General features: G+C 47.2%; 1 protein-coding gene across 2 annotated transcripts in view; it reads left to right on the plus strand.

The window, feature by feature from the left end:
* LOC138287750 (solute carrier organic anion transporter family member 1C1-like) overlaps positions 1-18890 on the plus strand; it is a 450721-nt gene that overhangs the window by 86758 nt on the left and 345073 nt on the right. For both annotated transcript variants that reach the window (XM_069228522.1, XM_069228523.1), the window contains exon 5: positions 15098-15219. In XM_069228522.1, coding sequence (XP_069084623.1) covers positions 15098-15219 — 122 coding nt within the window. The remainder of the gene's footprint in view (positions 1-15097; positions 15220-18890) is intronic.

Consider the following 18890-nt stretch of genomic DNA (forward strand, 5'->3'; position numbering starts at 1 on the left):
AAATAGAACCGCCCTTAGTGGAGGACCTTCAACTTGGCAGGGTATAGCAGCATATACCTCAACCCCATAGCTCTCTGATTTTGCTTGACTCCCCCAAATGTTTTCTGCAGCAGCTGTACTTGCTGGGTATAGTTTGGAAAGATCTGCATGACACAGTCCTCTGAGGAAGGACCCCCCTGCTGGCGGACCATCTTCATGATAGTGTCTCTGTCTCTGTAGTTAAGGAGTTTGGCAATAATAGTTCTCGGTGGCCTTCCAAGTGGTAGCAGCAAGCCAAGGCCCTGTGTGCTCATTCCACAACAATGGCATTTGACAGGGCGGCACCCAAGAGTGCCCCCGGGGCCATTGTTCAAGAAATAGTTCTGGAGCTGTCCCCTCACCACTCTCTGGAAACCCTACTAATCGCGGGTTACAGTGTTGAGATTAACCCTCTCCGTCCTCTGCTCGCATCTCAAGTCGTTGTCCCTGGAATGTCAGAGTGGCAACTGGGAATTGAAGGGCCTTTACTTCTTTCTGGAGTTTTGGAATATGTTGTTCGGGTTTCTAAAGATCTCTCAGGCACTTTAAGCAGGTCCATATGCAGAAAATTAACATCCAAAGATACTGAGTCTATCTTGGCCTGCACATTGGTGCTGGAGGGCTCGATTGTTGCCAAGATCTGCATGCCTGTTGGGCCCCGTGGCTAATCTAATCCCCCTCCCCCAACGGCTGTCCTGCACCCCTCTGCACTTGGGGCAGTGTATTGATCCATCTTCGTCTGCAGGACTCCCTTTGGTGCTTCACCCTTAACCATCTTTCGGTGATGGTAGGGCCCCCGTAGACTCAGTTCAACAAAGTGTGCTTGCCAAACTGCAAACCACTGCGTCTTATGGATGCCAGCCACATTACTTCACTGTTCCAACCTCAGTCAGATGTTCCAACACCGGAAGCAGGGGGAAAAGGTGGTGGCCAAAACAGCAACCCATGGCACAGCAGGCACATGAAACCCTCAAAGATAGGCTGGGGCTCTGCAAGCTAGTAACTGTTGGACCTGGCTTTTTGACAGGGACATCCCCAAACTTTTTGCCTCCTTCCTCCTATTTTTTCTGACCTGTTGTTTTTGGCTTTTGACCTCTGGGCACTTTACCGCTGCTAACCAGTGCTAAAGTGCATATGCTCTCTGTGTAAATTGTACTACTGATTGGTTTATCCCTGATTGACTATTTAATTTACTTGTAAGTCCCTGGTAGAGTGCACTACATGTGCCTAGGGCAGGTAGATTAAATGCTACTAGTGGGCCTGCAGCACTGGTTGTGCCACCCACTTCAGTAGCCCCTTAACCCTGTCTCAGGCCTGCCATTGCAAGGCCTGTGTGTGTAGTTTCACTGCCACTTCGACTTGGCATTTAAAAGTACTTGCCAAGCCTAGAACTCCCCTTTTTCTACATATAAGTCATCCCTAATGTGTGCCCTAGGTAACCCCTAGAGCAGGGTGCTGTGTAGGTAAAAGGCAGGACATGTACCTGTGTAGTTATATGTCCTGGTAGTGTAAAACTCCTAAATTCGTTTTTACACTACTGTGAGGCCTGCTCTCTTCATAGGCTAACATTGGGGCTGCCCTCATACACTGTTGAAGTGGCAGCTGCTGATCTGAAAGGAGCAGGAAGGTCATATTTAGTATGGCCAGAATGGTAATATAAAGTCCTGCTGACTGGTGAAGTCGGATTTAATATTACTATTCTAGAAATGCCACTTTTAGAAAGTGAGCATTTCTTTGCACTAAAATCTTATTGTGCCCTTCAATCCACGTCTGGCTAGGTTTAGTTGACAGCTCCTTGTGCATTCACTCAGACACACCCCAAACACAGGGTACTCAGCCTCACTTGCATACATCTGCATTTTGAATGGGTCTTCCTGGGCTGGGAGGGTGGAGGGCCTGCCCTCACACAAAGGACTGCCACACCCCCTACTGGGACTCTGGCAGACAGGATTGAACTGAAAGGGGGCTTTGTGCATTTCTTAGACACTCTTTGAAGTCACCTCCACTTCAAAGGCACAACTTAGTATAAACAGGGCCTCTGCCCTACCTCATCAGACACTTGCTGGAGAAGAAACCTGAACCAGAAACTACATCCAAGAAGAACTGCCTGGCTGCTCAAAGGACTCACCTGTCTGCTTTCTACAAAGGACTGTTGCCTTGCTGTTGCCCTGCTGCCTTGCTGAACTCTTGTCTGGCTGTGAAAGTGCTCTCCAAGGGCTTGGATAGAGCTTGCCTCCTGTTCCTTGAAGTCTCAGGGCCAAAAAGACTTCTCTCTTTTACTTGGACGCTCCGTGCGCTGAAAATTTTGACGCACAGCTTGTTTCGCGGCGAGAAAAACGCCGCACTCCGACGCTGATCGACGCGACGCTCTTGGGACGATCGAAGATCCGACGCACGGCCTCGCAAGGACAACGCCGCCCGACCTCTAGAGGAGAAATCGACGCAACGCCTGCCGTGAGATAGTAATTTCAACGCGCAGCCCCGCAGATCGAAGTCTAGAGGAGAAATCGACGCGACGCCTGCTGTGGGATCGTAATTTTGACGCGCAGCCCCGCAGACCCACGCGCAGCCAGAGAACAAGCAGGAAAATCCACGCACAGACCCGGGACATCTGGTAATCCCCGCGAACCACAGAAAGAGACTGTCCACGTGCCGGAAAACGACGCCGACTTCCCCGCGTGGAAAATAACGACGCAAGTCCGTGTGTGCTGGGGAGAAATCGACGCACACACCCTTTTTCCACGCACCTCTTCTCTTGTGGCCCTCTGAGGAGATTTTTCCACTCCCAACCAGGTACTTGTGCTTGAAAGAGACTTTGTTTATATTCTAAAGACTTAAGACACTTTCTATCACTTTTCAGTGATATCTTTACAAATTCGTATTGCAACTTTGATCGTTTTGACCTGAAGATACCCAGATAAATATTATATATTTTTCTAAATACTGTGTGGTGTATTTTTGTGGTGTTATGCTATGGTGTTGTATGATTTATTGCACAAATGCTTTACACATTGCCTTCTAAGTTAAGGCTGACTGCTCGTGCCAAGCTACCGGAGGGTGAGCACAGGCTGATTTTGGATTGTGTGTGACTTACCCTGACTAGAGTGAGGGTTCTTGCTTGGACAGAGGGCAACCTGACTGCCAACCAAAAACCCAATTTCTAACATTGGTGATCAGCGGTGAGGATAGGACTTGTGTTTGTGCAGTGACATACAGTAGCTAAGTATTTCACTACCTACCCACAGTTGAAGGTCAACTTGATTTTTCATCTTTTTTTTTTGGCTTTTGGTTCTCTGATGTCCTCCTGGATATACTATTGATATTTTGAACTTTGGATTTTGGTTTTTGCTAGTAAGATCTTATCAGAATGGGATTGCTTACCTACTCATTCTTTGTTCGTACTGACCACCTCACTAAGGCTGACCTAAGGAAGCTTTGCAGACAATGGGGCCTTCCTGTAGCAAGGAGATCTACTAAAGCGGAGATGCTACATGCCTACATAGTCTGGGGGGAGGAAAGATGGGCAGAGAGAGAGGCAGCAAGAAACCAAATGACTAAGTACCCCTCAGATGAGGAGGAGGACTACACACATGAGGAGGAAGACTGCTCACATGAGGAGGAAGACTACTCAGATTTGGACAGTGACCCAGAAATAGATGAATGGCTCCGAAGTCAAAGGTGACAGGAGCAACAATTAGAGGAGTATCTTGCAGAGGTTGAGGCAAAAAGACTCTTAGCCCTGGAAGAAGAAAAGATTGCAGCTCAAGAACTGAGCTGTAAAGAGCTGAAACTGGAGGCCGGAAGGGCTGAGTCCAGTTCAGATGGTGGCAGCAAAAATCTTGCATCCAGTACTGCTGAAGAAGGGCACAAGCTCAGAGATGTGGTGCCCAACTTGAAGAAGGGAGTTGACACACCCCAGGTGGTTCAAGAGTATGAGGTAGTTCCCGTTATGCACAGGGTCCCTGAGAAGGATTGGGGAACTGGCACAGGGAGTCATATTCCTACTGGGGGGAGGGACACTTTACTGACTCTAGCAGAGAGTGACAGGGAAAGGGTTCCCCCCTGGTGGACGTCCTGGATATAGAGTGTAGAGACATCCCAGAAGATTATGGGTTGAGTGTCAGGGACAGGCAGATACTGTCTCACCAGTCTCAGGACGGTGATGTAGAGTGCTTTTCCAAGGCTGAGTTACTGGGTGGTTGGGTGAAGGGTACTGTGGTTAATACATGTGAAGGGCAGAGTGATGTAATTGCTGGAGAGCATATGTCTGGTCCTTATTTTCCAGAGCTACGCCAACATCAGGTGGAGTGTGAGTTCTCTGACCCCAGGGAACTTACAATGGAGGCAGACTTCTGGGTGAGTACCAGAGAGTCTGAAGAGGCATTTGGGGGTGCTCCTGAAGGGAGTGGTCTAGGTGGTTCCCGACCAAGTGAGGTGGGAGAGGATTGTAGTGTCCCAGGTAGGTCTCAGAGCCTAACCTGTACCGTAGGGCCAGCTTTTGAGGGAAGCCCCGCAGTGTCAGAAGAACTTGGGGGGATGACTGTAGACAGCATCCCAACAGTTCTGTTGTCTGGCAGTACCACTCCTAGTGAGGGGGTGCAGAAGTCCAGACATAGGGTTGAGAGGGGGTGGCAGACCCCAGTGGAGGATCTTGAGAATCAGGGGTCAGCTCTGAGAGCAGAGCCCCCCAGGAATGACCCAGGTGAGACCGTTTCTGGTTTGGGGGAAACCCAGACTCTGCCGGATGGGCAGAGGTCGGGAGACCTGCGCCAACCAGACTCTTGTGTGGCCCTTGGGGACGGTGTGTCCCTTGTGGGGGGTGAGAGTGCCCCCCAGGAAGTCCTGGCATGCCAGGCAAAGATTCAACCTCAGGGTAGTGACTCTGGGTTGGATAACCGGGTCCAGAGGTCAAACTCTGACGTGGTGGGGGGTAGGTGTGCCCCCCTGGAAGTCCTGGTATGCCAGGCAATGGTTCAACCTCAGAGTGGTGACTCTGGGTTGGATACCCCGGTTCAGAGGTTAAACTCTGACCGGGTGGGAGGTAGGTGTGCCTCCCAAGAAGTCCTGCTGTGCCAGGCAATTGTCCAACCTCAGGGTGTTGACTCTGGGTTGGATGGCCAGGTTCAGAGGTTAAACTCTGACCTGGTGGGGGGTAGGTGTGCCCCCCTGAAAGTCCTGGCGTGCCAGGCAGTTGTACAACCTCAGGGTGTTGACTCTGGGTTGGATGACCAGGTTCAGAGGTTAAACTCTGACCTGGTGGGAGGTAGGCGTGCCTCCCAGAAAGTCCTGGTGTGCCAGGCAGTTGCCCAACCTCAGGGTGATGACTCTGGGTTGGATACCCAGGTTCAAAGGTTAAACTCTGACCTGGTGGGAGGTAGGTGTGCCTCCCAAGAAGTCCTGCTGTGCCAGGCAATTGTCCAACCTCAGGGTATTGACTCTGGGTTGGATGACCAGGTTCAGAGGTTAAACTCTGACCTGGTGGGGGGTAGGTGTGCCCCCCAGAAAGTCCTGGCGTGCCAGGCAATTGCCCAACCTCAGGGTGGTGACCCTGGGTTGGGGAACCAGGCTCAGAGGTTAAACTCTGACCTGGTGGGAGGTAGGTGTGCCTCCCAGAAAGTCCTGGTGCGCCAGGCAATTGTTCAACTTCAGGGTGGTGACTCTGAGTTGAATGGCCCAGTTCAGAGGTTAAACTCTGACCTGGTGGAGTGTCAGTGTGCCCTCCAGGAAGTTCTGGCGTGCCAGGCAATTGTTCAACTTCAGGGTGGTGACTCTGAGTTGAACGTTCAGGTGCAGAGGTTAAACTCTGACCTGGTGGGGGGTAGGTGTGCCTCCCAGGAAGTCCTGGTTTGCCAGGCAGTGATCCAGTCTGAGGGTACAGACCCTGGGCTGGAAGACCAGGTTCAGGGTGTCCCCCCAGACCTGGAGGGAGGGGCTACTGATAACAGTGCCCCTACCCTGTTGTCTTCTGAGGAGGCCACTCCTAGTTGGAGGGTGCTGGACCCCAGAAGGGAGGGCAGGGGGAGGGAAGCCTCACCCTGGGCCCTAGTCCAACCTGAAGGTACAGACCCCAGGTTGGAGGGCCAGTTGCAGGTTAACAGCCCTGCACTGGTGGAGGAATGGTACAGGGCGACTTCTGTAAGCACCCTGACCATGTTGGACTCTGGGGGTACCGCTCCAGGAGGGAGGGTACAGAGCCCCAGAGGGGAGGACCAGGTTCAGGCTGTCATCCCTGACCTGGTGAAGGGGAGAGTGGTTAAAGGGTGCCCAGCACCTGGGGCTACCGCCCCCCACTCTCCACAGCCACAGTGGTTGGAGAGCTTTGAGAGGCCTGGGGCCTGGCTCTCATACCTGGCAGCTGTCAGTAATCACTGTGGCTTGCTGTCCGGGTGGACAGAGTTATCCCTGGGGAGGGGACAAGTGTCACACCCCGGGGGTAGAGTGGGCAACACCACTGTGTTGGTCATGGTGGTACTATCCTGCTCCTGGGATACATTTGTGAGCAAAGTAAGGTTAGGGGCTGCTCAGATGGGATCCGCAGGTAAGGAGAAAGGTTCCCCATGGGTTGGCTTAGTGGGCCCCGAGAGTATGGACAGAGGGATCCACTTGGAGTCAGGAAGGCGAAGAACTGGAGCATGCCCCTGCTGTTGTGGGCCTGGGTCCTTGTTCTGTCGCCTCAAACAGGGAAGTACATCAGGATAGTGATTGTTCTCCACTGGCTTTAGGCTTGTAGGGGGTCATGTTGGACCTGGCTTTTTGACAGGGACATCCCCAAACTTTTTGCCTCCTTCCTCCTATTTTTTCTGACCTGTTGTTGTTGGCTTTTGACCTCTGGGCACTTTACCGCTGCTAACCAGTGCTAAAGTGCATATGCTCTCTGTGTAAATTGTACTACTGATTGGTTTATCCATGATTGACTATTTAATTTACTTGTAAGTCCCTGGTAGAGTGCACTACATGTGCCTAGGGCAGGTAGATTAAATGCTACTAGTGGGCCTGCAGCACTGGTTGTGCCACCCACTTCAGTAGCCCCTTAACCCTGTCTCAGGCCTGCTATTGCAAGGCCTGTGTGTGCAGTTTCACTGCCACTTCGACTTGGCATTTAAAAGTACTTGCCAAGCCTAGAACTCCCCTTTTTCTACATATAAGTCATCCCTAATGTGTGCCCTAGGTAACCCCTAGAGCAGGGTGCTGTGTAGGTAAAAGGCAGGACATGTACCTGTGTAGTTATATGTCCTGGTAGTGTAAAACTCCTAAATTCGTTTTTACACTACTGTGAGGCCTGCTCCCTTCATAGGCTAACATTGGGGCTGCCCTCATACACTGTTGAAGTGGCATCTGCTGATCTGAAAGGAGCAGGAAGGTCATATTTAGTATGGCCAGAATGGTAATATAAAGTCCTGCTGACTGGTGAAGTCGGATTTAATATTACTATTCTAGAAATGCCACTTTTAGAAAGTGAGCATTTCTTTGCACTAAAATCTTATTGTGCCCTTCAATCCACGTCTGGCTAGGTTTAGTTGACAGCTCCTTGTGCATTCACTCAGACACACCCCAAACACAGGGTACTCAGCCTCACTTGCATACATCTGCATTTTGAATGGGTCTTCCTGGGCTAGGAGGGTGGAGGGCCTGCCCTCACACAAAGGACTGCCACACCCCCTACTGGGACTCTGGCAGACAGGATTGAACTGAAAGGGGGCTTTGTGCATTTCTTAGACACTCTTTGAAGTCACCTCCACTTCAAAGGCACAACTTAGTATAAAACAGGGCCTCTGCCCTACCTCATCAGACACTTGCTGGAGAAGAAACCTGAACCAGAAACTACATCCTGCCAAGAAGAACTGCCTGGCTGCTCAAAGGACTCACCTGTCTGCTTTCTACAAAGGACTGTTGCCTTGCTGTTGCCCTGCTGCCTTGCTGAACTCTTGTCTGGCTGTGAAAGTGCTCTCCAAGGGCTTGGATAGAGCTTGCCTCCTGTTCCTTGAAGTCTCAGGGCCAAAAAGACTTCTCTCTTTTACTTGGACGCTCCGTGCGCTGAAAATTTCGACGCACAGCTTGTTTCGCGGTGAGAAAAATGCCGCACTCCGACGCTGATCGACGCAACGCTCTTGGGACGATCGAAGATCCGACGCACGGCCTCGCAAGGACAACGCCGCCCGACCTCTAGAGGAGAAATCGACGCGACGCCTGCCGTGAGATCGTAATTTCAACGTGCAGCCCCGCAGATCGAAGTCTAGAGGAGAAATCGACGCGACGCCTGCCGTGAGATCGTAATTTGGACGCGCAGCCCCGCAGACCGACGCGCAGCCGGAGAACAAGCAGGAAAATCCACGCACAGACCCGGGACATCTGGTAATCCCCGCGATCCACAGAAAGAGACTGTCCACGCGCCGGAAAACGACCTGACTTCCCCGCGTGGAAAATAACGACGCAAGTCCGTGTGTGCTGGGGAGAAATCGACGCACACACCCTTTTTCCACGCACCTCTTCTCTTGTGGCCCTCTGAGGAGATTTTTCCACTCCCAACCAGGTACTTGTGCTTGAAAGAGACTTTGTTTATATTCTAAGGACTTAAGACACTTTCTATCACTTTTCAGTGATATCTTTACAAATTCGTATTGCAACTTTGATCGTTTTGACCTGAAGATACCCAGATAAATATTATATATTTTTCTAAATACTGTGTGGTGTATTTTTGTGGTGTTATGCTATGGTGTTGTATGATTTATTGCACAAATGCTTTACACATTGCCTTCTAAGTTAAGCCTGACTGCTCGTGCCAAGCTACCGGAGGGTGAGCACAGGCTGATTTTGGATTGTGTGTGACTTACCCTGACTAGAGTGAGGGTTCTTGCTTGGACAGAGGGCAACCTGACTGCCAATCAAAAACCCCATTTCTAACAGTAACAAAACAGAATACAAGCCCCAAGGGGAGAGTCAGGGGTTCAGTGCCAGTCTAGCAGTTTCCATTGCAAGAGCTGGGGCACAGACCAACATTTACAGTCAATGCACCCAAATCACCAGACCACACTGCAGGGCCTTCAAGTGCATTTGATCTATCCACTCCTTTAGGTCAGGACTTCACAGCATCTTCACTCTGGTGATTACCTTGGGGAGTTGGCAGTGAAGCACTGTGAATCTGGGGGAGGGTGGTCCACCAGGCTGGGTAGCGATCACTCCACAAGCATGGCGTCCACCGCCACCTCCTGCACTGGTGGCGGCAGTCCTCCTCCTGCTGCCTTTGATTGGGCCCCATAGGAGAGGTGAAGGCCATTCCATTCATGCCACAGTTCTGTCCACATGTCCTCAGCGGTGTCACCTCCCATGCCATGCCATGCCATCCCCTCTTGCTGCCTCCAAGAAATAGGGACACTGCTACCAAGAAATGGAAGTCTGAATGGTGTCTAAAGACCAAGAACAGGAGGGAAGGACAGGAATGAGGTGCACAACCTACCACCAGGCCTCTGCAAATGGCAGTGGCCCCTGCTTTGTACACTCGGCCTCCAAGACCAGGAACATCGGGCGGAAGGAAGACATTTCTATTGTAGGCTCAAGGCCAAACTACAGCAACTGACCTCCTACTCTCCACCCCCGGGGAACAGCAGCATGATCCATGGGCTCCCACACAGCCCAGTTCATTTTAGGCCCTGCTGCCAACAGCCCCCCCCCGTCTGCAGGGCTGGTCCAGCAACACAAAGTCCAGGAAATAAGGAGGATTGGGGGGGAGAGTCCAGGCCCAGACACGAGTCTTTCACCTAGGCTGTTTCACTAACTTTCAACTGTTGCATCTAGTGCATAGCCTCTGCGGCTCTCCATGCTGCGTTGTCTTCAGCTGGATAGGAGAAGGCGGGCACTGGGAAACACACTCCCAGAGCCCCACAGCCAGGCCACAACACAGGATCATCATCTCTGGAGACCCAAGGAGTAACACCCCACCCTGCAAACTCCCAGGAGGCCCATAGGCAGCAGCTGCAGCCCACAACAGATTCCGGCAGCCGTGCCCTGCGCACCACCACCCCTGCCACTACTAAGAATATTGTTGTGGTCTGCAGGGCTTCAGTAATTAAACACTGCGGCCCGTATTTATACTCCGTTTGCGCCGAATTAGCGTCGTTTTTTTCGACGCAAATTCGGCGCAAAACTAACGCCATATTTATACTTTGGCGTTAGACGCGTCTAGCGCCAAAGTATGGGCAAATAGCGTCATTTTTTTGCGTGAACGCCTTCCTTGCGTTAATGAGATGCAAGGAAGGCGTTCCCGTCTAAAAAAATGACGGCGACGCAAATGCGTCGTATTTATACTCCCGGGCAAAAATCACGCCCGGGAGTTGGCGGGTCAAAAAACCCCGCATTTGCGCCACTATTTAACGCCTGGGTCAGGGTAGGCGTTAAGGGGCCTGTGGGCTCAAAAGGAGCCCACAGGTGCCCTCCCCTGCCCCCAGGGACCCCCCCTGCCACCCCTGCCCACCCCAGGAGGACACCCAAGGATGGAGGGACCCACCCCAGGGACATTCAGGTAAGTTCAGGTAAGTATAATTTTTTATATTTTGAATATTTTTTGGTGGCATAGGGGGGCCTTATTTGTGCCCCCCTACATGCCACTATGCCCAATGACCATGCCCAGGGGACATAAGTCCCCTGGGCATGGCCATTGGGCAAGGGGGCATGGCTCCTGTCTTTACTAAGACAGGAGTCATTTAAATGGCGTCTGGGCGTCAAACAAAATGGCGCAAATCGGGTTGAGGCGATTTTTTTGCCTCAACCTGACTTGCCCCATTTTAAGACGCCCTAACGCCATTTTCCCCCTACGCCGGCGCTGCCTGGTCTACGTGGTTTTTTTCCACGCACACCAGGCAGCGCCGGTCTGCTAGCGCCGGCTAACACCATTCCATAAATACGGCGCCCACATGGCGCTTCAGAATGGCGTTAGACGGCGCTAAATTTTTTTACGCTAAACTGCGTTAGCGCAGTTTAGCGTCAAAAAGTATAAATATGGGCCTGCGTCTCCTCCCACACCCTCACCAGATCCCTCCGCTCCACTCAGATGGCCCTGGCCACCATCCCTCGCATCTGCAAAACCACCACCAGAGGAGGATCCTTCACCTACTTTGCAGCAAAGAGCTGGAACAACCTCCCCCTGCACCACAGACAGAGCCCGCCGCTCACCATCTTCCAAGACGTGACTCTTTAGATGAGGTCCCTCACCCCCAGGGCCTTGAGATCCTCATGGGTGAGTAACCTCGCTTTACAAAAACTGATTGATTGATTGAATAATGTTGCAGGCCCCCGAATCGAACCAGGGGTTCCCTGTCAGCCACTGTGTCAGGCTGGGGCCGTCAAAAAGAGGGAGGCGACAGGATGTTGAAGGATTATAGTCTAGGACTGGGAGCTCATCTTTATAGCTGGTGGTTGACCATCATGCGTGTCCTGCCCCAAATTTGAGTTTACTTGGTAGGTATTTCACAGGACAAAATTCATTTTGAATCTAATTCTTTATTTAATATATCATGTATGTCCCCAAAGTTGCTCAGATCTGTACAAAGTATTCTTTGTTCATTGAGACAGTGATTATGGTATAAAATTATTAGCCCCGAGATGTGTCAGGATCTGAATATAGAAATTCCTTTGAGCCTAAATTCACTTTCTTTTAAGACAGGTCATCGGGTGTTTAGAGTGGCACATTTGAAGCTTCCTTTTCTCAAAGTTATTAAGAAACGTTGATATACTCCTTTGAAAATGTTTCAGACAAAAAGTCGACAAAAGTCTAGATGTGACATGGAAGATGTTGAGTATATTCATATGATTGCCAACTATAAAGAGTAGAAACCGTTATGAATGAAGTGACTCAAAAATAAACATTTAATAGAGACAAGAGGTAGAACTCACAATAAATACCATAAAGATCGGGTTCAACGAACATAATTCTGAATAGATAGTACTGAAAGGCTGTACGTGAATAGTATTTCAGTAATTGTAATGACAATTTGATAGAATTTAAACATGTCTGTAAAACAATTGCATTGATTGCCACATTTAAGCTGTATCTCATCTTAAAACTGGTATGGACGGGACAGATTCTTCAATTAAGCTATATTCATGGTTTCAGAGACACATGCCTACAGACACGTTAACCTCCAAGACAGTTTGAGGAACAAGCATTTGCAATGCAAACGATCTCGCGTTTGCTTGAGCTTGAGCAATTAGCATTGTAAGCTCCTAACCGGACTTTTCTTGCCACATAAATTTAAAATGAAAATAAAACAGTTTCACATAACTAACTGGACTTTTCTTGCCATTTAAACTGAAAAGTAAAAGTTTCACATATGCGAGCTGACTGCCGCCATCAGTGCAAAGCAGACACACAAACGGAAATAATAGTTCACTCATAGTGAAACCTATCAGCAACAGTGCAATTTTCTACGGAAACAACAAAAGTGCAATTAACTATGTAACAGGCTTGATGTCATGCAAAGTGCTAGACTTCTGCCAAGCGAGATTGCGCTGCAGAAAAACAGAAAGAGTAGTCCACAAACCCGACGGAAAACAGCGAGCCTCGTATGTTTTCAGTACTTGGTCGCTGCGCTTGAGGAGGGCTAACCACCGGAAAAGGCATGAGGTATGCATGCCTCCCACTAATGAAAGCAAGCAGATTTTAAAAGGCAAGCCCACGAACCAATGAAAGACACTGACGTGACATGGGCATGGTTTGAAGCCCAAAGAGAGATAACAACACGGAACTGAGCGCTTTGCGCTCACCTGTAAAAGCGTATTTCAGCTCTGAATGGCAGATGATAAGTTTTCTTTAGTCTTTGATGAAACTCTCTCAGTGACTCATACTCAGGGCCTCATTAAGAGTTTGGCGTAGGGAATTACTCAGTCCCAAACGTCACGTTTGTCACAGATATCCCGCCCGCCATATTACAAGTTCCATTATATCCTATGATATCATAATGAGACCCACAGTCTCTCTTTGGGGAATTCCATTGCAACCTCCCTGCAACCAATACCCCTATGTCACATTGAACAATGATTCTTTACTTCACCGGAGAAGCGTTCTCATTTGAAACCGTTGCAGGTAATGAGAATCAGTAGGAACATCCATGTGTCTTCACATTTCAGTGCAAACGCACAATTGGAAACACTCTTATCCCAGCAGTAGATTTAACAGCGAATACAGTACAAATATCCTGTTGTTTATCAGAACAAAAGGAGACCTAAAAGAAAGTTAACATGTTTAAATATATCTTAGAAAGATCGAATTTTTATCACCTGAAACGTATTGTAAAGTTTGCACCATAGAACAAAAATGAAATACCTAAATAATGTAATTATCTACTGTTTTGATGGTGTACATTTGTGGGTGCTACGCATGGCATATAGACTGAACAGGCACATGTAAATGCTTAATGCCAGTGTCATCATCAGGACGGCACTGATATAATTCATTGTGAGTTGCAACATGTTTCTCATTCGATTGAAACTCCCAAAGCATCATTCGTAGGATAGTGCTTGGAATACAAGGACCATTTTGTTCCCATGTCCGATCCTGGAGTGCAGTGTCCGGTTTGTGCCTACAGGACATTTTAACATTCAGCTTTAATCTCAGTGCAGCCATATTAGCCTCTGATCTCAGTTCTATTTACTGACCATTGAGCAGCACAATATGTGACATTCATTCGTCACAATAACACTGCAAAAATGTCAGAGTATATCGTCACCCTGCCATTTTAACTCACTTACAGAAAAGTGTACAAAAGAGCAATCACAAGAGCAAGGAGGGGGCCTTATAAGTGATGGCCTCCTACATCAAGTGACGCCGAAGTGGTAGAAATGCGGGACAGGGATTAATTATGTAAATTAAAATCCAGGAAAAATGAAAAGCCAACCACCAGCACAACATGATGGCTGTGAGGTAAAGTAAAAAAGAGAAACTGGCGGCTGGGCCAGAGACCTGCTTTATTGTAGTCCGTGAGTGTTGACATGATGCTGAAAAACAATCAGGGAGGAAAGCATGAGCAGCGAGTAACCACGTGGGCGTCTACACACAAGGAAAAAGAAAGCAATAAGTGAAAGGCTGTGGGGGGCCATGCTTTGTTTTTTGGGTCTGCCGTGCATGATGTTCCATACAATAAGTACAAAATGATAGAGCAGTGCAAGACGTTCACTGGTGTGGACGCCGTTGTGGTTGTGCTTCTGATATCGAACTTTATCCTTGTAGTACCTTGAAAACCAAGAAATGTTTGTGGAGGGGAGCTGCTGCCACCCACACATTGCCTTATTGCATGTGTTTTCCTTCCAAAAAATGACCAATGCAGTGGATATGTTGGGCTGGATTTAGGTAAGGGGGTGTTCTGTACATCTTAAAACAATGTGATCGACACCTATTCTAAAAGGAGAAACTTGAGAAGGAAGAAAACCAAGACCATCAAAGCATTTTTTTTTATGTGATTAGCAATTTCTAATCAGTAAAAGATTGTTGGTACACCAAGCAACTTTTATGCTCACGTTGTTCACGTGAGGAATAGTTAGCTGCTGGAAGATAAACGTAATGCTTTAGGCAGGGACACTGATTTATGCAGCTGAGTTAAAACGTTTATGTTGGAAAACACTAGATAAATGTACTGGAAAATACACACGAAAGGTTTCTTTATTCTCTTTTTATTTCACCTCTTTACTCAGAGAAAGGACAGCTTATACCTACTAGTAGCCTCTGAAACATTGAAAACGCAATTCTTCCTTTCTAGGCCGACCAAATGTTTACGCCAAGTAGGTTGAAGGCATTTTTCAGAAAAAAAGTCTCAACAAAAACATCACTAAAAACATGAAAAAAAAACATTTTCACATGGGGTTATGAAGTCTCATTTAAAAGATAAAAAAATCTGTTAATGAAATAAGATCTGCATAACATAGAAAACCTTTGTAAGTAACAAAAGTGCCTTGCAGAACATAATTCATTCAGTGTTATTTTTTCGTTGCATCACTCAATTTGGTGACTCTAATAATTTTCTTTCTAACAGTAATTAAATGTTTGAATGTTCTCATATATTTGTAACAAACAACCTGTTGTCTGAATACACAGTTACAAGTATGAAACATCAGAGACGCATGAAACGACCGCCATTAACTCCACTTTAAACATATCTCCATGTCTTGCTGATCTACAAGAATCAACTGTAGCAGATGCCAGGAGCAAAGTCACAGGTAAGAAAATGTTTCATAACTGTGTTGAATATATTTAAAGTAGGCATCTTTTATGTTTTTTTGGAAATGGGTATCAAATATAGTCAAAAAGTGCAAGGAATGCCCTTCACAGTTTTTTCAACATTAGCACAACCTTCAATGAGCTGAAAAAAATAGTGTTTAATGAAGCGTTTACAATTGCTAGGGCATGCAAGTGACCTGCAATCCGACAGTCAAGTAAATGAAATAATAAAAAGGTATAGCTACAAGTTGGAAAATACCTTTACCTTCAGAATAAATGCTGATAATGCTGAGAAACAATCTTTTTTCCTGTGTAGCTTCTGGCCTTTAGGCCACGTGGTAATCAGCTTAGGTTGACCTAAGTAAACAGAGCTTTAAAATCTTAAACTGAAAACAGAAGGTCTCGATATGTGTGTCAGAAGAAGTAATCTATCATTTTCTGGCATACCAGAGTCAACAGTTGAGGACCCCGAAAGTAGTCGTTACATATGCAGTATTTTTAGTGTTTAGCATTGTTCATCTACCTAGCATATCCATTCTAATGAAGGACATGTCCCTTCCCCCTGCCAGAATTGCACCATAGCTGAATCCAAGGGCACCTTATCTCCTGACGACTAAGGTTGGAGGATTCAGCACACACAATCCAACGTCTGTCTGTCATGTATGTGAATAAATCAGTGATACAACCTTAAGGAAAAAGCATGTAACCTTGTCCTTAAAATCTGTGGTCATGGCCTCTAGCTTACGAATACTATTTATAGTGTATTAAAATATCTCTTCTAATGTGTATTTGCTGTTTTAGGGGGCCATTTCACAAATACATTTTGGAATATGTATAGTGGCACTATTATAGTGTTCTTTTATTGACTCTTGCAAGCCATTGTGAAGTGGCCCCGCACATCTCAAATGGGAATAAAACTGACTATTCAAAGAAGTAGTACAAATAGAAAGGACAATGCCTCTTTGTACTTTTACTAATTGAGAGTTGGACGTTTTGTGGTCAGTTCACAATTGAATGGAAGAGAATGTCAAAAAGGATCCGTTAGGAATTCTTCTCATACTCATAAATGATTTTGTGAATAAATCACTTGGTGCTTTAATAAACGCTAAGGGGCTAATTTACAAGCCCCTAGTTCCAACAGAGCGTCACTTTCAGCAACGGTCCGGTGGCGCTGTGCCTATTTTCACATTTACAAGGCGGTGCAAAGCTTAACGCTGCCTTGAAAATATGGGCCCCCCAACCCAGTTTTCTGTGGCAGAGGAGCGTGCAATAGGTGTTGCTGTGGGCATTTCCACACAATACCCATTGCTTTTCACACTGCCCCAAGTTGACAAGAAATCGTAAATCTGAGGCAGCGCCAAAAACTAATGCCACCCCAGGGGTGACGTTAGAGTGGCACAACAAGGAGAAATACTTTTATTTCTCCTAGTTTTTGCTTTTTCTATGTGTGCTGCACCTGCAGCACACATAGAAAAAGCAAAACACCATTAATGATTGTTTAAATAATGATGATTTGCTACTTATATGTGTGCTCCATAACAAATTGCCATTATTGACTGTTTATGTACAGGAAGGGACACCTTCCTGCACATAAACAATCATTCCCTGCAACAAAGACACCCTTGCACTATGGTGCAAGGGTGCCTGCATTGGGGCTAGGCAGCTAGGAGGGGAAGAGACAAAGGATACACTTGGTTAGCGCCAGCACTATGAGAAACGGAGCGGTGAGCTGGATTTTCATAAATACAGCACATCCCTGTGTTTCTGAAGTGACACAGCACGGTGCTGCCAATTTTGACACAGCACTGCGCTGCACCACTTTCTTGTAAATGAGGCCTTTAGCTTGTAATATTACCTGCAATTGCTTATGCATTTGCTATTCACACTATGTGCACAGAGTTTACAGAGCTCAGCCAACCTCTACCTTATTTTATCCCTTATATTGGTGCCTACCACAGTACAAAAAGGGCAGGCACTAGAACAAGAACTGCAGGCTATGACACTGCTGCATCATTATGTTAAATATTCATCAATACATCAGGCTCCATGATTTAACTGCAGGGGTACACTATTTATAGTCTCATTTTTGTGTGTAGTGATTCCCTTCGTCCTGCCACAACAATCACAGAGCATACACCTCTATCAGTTGGATGAAATAAACTATCCTTGTGGGACCTTTAATTTTTGTCTGTGCTAATTTACAAAGAGATGATATTAAACAATGTTATTTTAAGAGTGCTCTATTTGTTTTAGCATTAGTTTTAAGATGGAAAAGTCCTCTGCGTGGTGATGGACATTTACCTGTGTCCTGACAGGCCAATTGTACTGATGTCTGGGTTGCTAATGCTGATTTTTGTTGTCAAAGTCAAACATAGTTCATGCATGCGTGCCATGAAATAGGCCTGTCTCATGGATTGTGGTATTGTTGGACAAGGAGGGGCTCCCAAACTGCTACCCTCATAGAGGTGGAAGGCTACCACCTTCACAGGAGTTAATCAGCATGCTCGCAGTGGTGGCAGTATATTGTGTGGGGACCAGTAGGAGTGAACAGGTCCATTTTACCTTGTGTCACCAGAGTGAAGCCTACAGACTCACTCACCTTTTTAAAGTTCTGCTGCTGTGTGCTTTACTTGCTCCTTTGCCTACATCATTTGGATGTAAAGTGCTGCGCAGTGCAGGAGGGGTGGCTCTGCACTGGTTGTATGTTTGCCTGGGAACAGAGTTAGAGCAGTACTGTGCAGTACATGCAACTGAGTGCATGTACTGGATGCGTGTATACCAGAGAGAACCGTACATGAGAGATGTAGTGCTGTGGAGTACATGAATGCTGAATGTATATATACCTGTGAGAAGTTGTACCTGTGAGAAGGGTGTAGTGTTGTGCAAAGCGTGCATGGTGAATGTGCCTGATGGTAGGGTGTGTTCTTTTAAGTTGCACACCATGGCACCATGCAGAAAGGCTACATTATTGAGCCGTGCTCACAGAGTGAATGTTTGTATGCCAAGGTTGGCAAAATACATGGAGGAAACCATATTGGACAGTGGAAGACCTTGGGTTCTTTTTTGAGAAGCCCAGACCTACCTGATGAAGACATGAGGCGGTAGAGGAATCCTCCAAGACAGATTTGTGTATTGCTGCTTTCCAGTGAGATGGGTAGGAGACACAGAATAAAGGAGAGAAAGTCTCCCCTTCAACAATACAAAGGGTGCTCTTTCATTCAGTGAGAGATCACAGGGAAGGGACCTGGACACATCTCAGGAAGTAGAAGGGACCAGTACGGGGATCGCAAAGTATAGGGCTGAGAGCCTGGGATTAATCTTTTTGATCCACATATCACTATGGCTGACATGCAGGTGTCACTTCCACGGCCTTGTTGTAGGACTATCAGCTTCTGAGTGTCTCCTGCTGTGATAGGTGGCTTTTCAAGAGGAAGAGGGAGAGGGAGAGGAGAAGAATGTACTTAGAAAGAAGCAGAACCCCAACATAAAATTTCAAGGATTAGTGCTGGGTTCGTGCTGCTACGTTGTGATTATTCTTAAAATAAAATAAAAGAAATTTCACATTTGATTTTTATCTGTTGTAAAGTACGGATGGGGTAGAACCTCAATTTTGGGAAATTGCTGAACCGATTAGCTAGTTGAAGGGGTCATTCATTTAACTTCACTAATT

The sequence above is a fragment of the Pleurodeles waltl genome, chromosome 4_1, assembly GCF_031143425.1.
Source record: "Pleurodeles waltl isolate 20211129_DDA chromosome 4_1, aPleWal1.hap1.20221129, whole genome shotgun sequence".
Taxonomy (NCBI): domain Eukaryota; kingdom Metazoa; phylum Chordata; class Amphibia; order Caudata; family Salamandridae; genus Pleurodeles; species Pleurodeles waltl.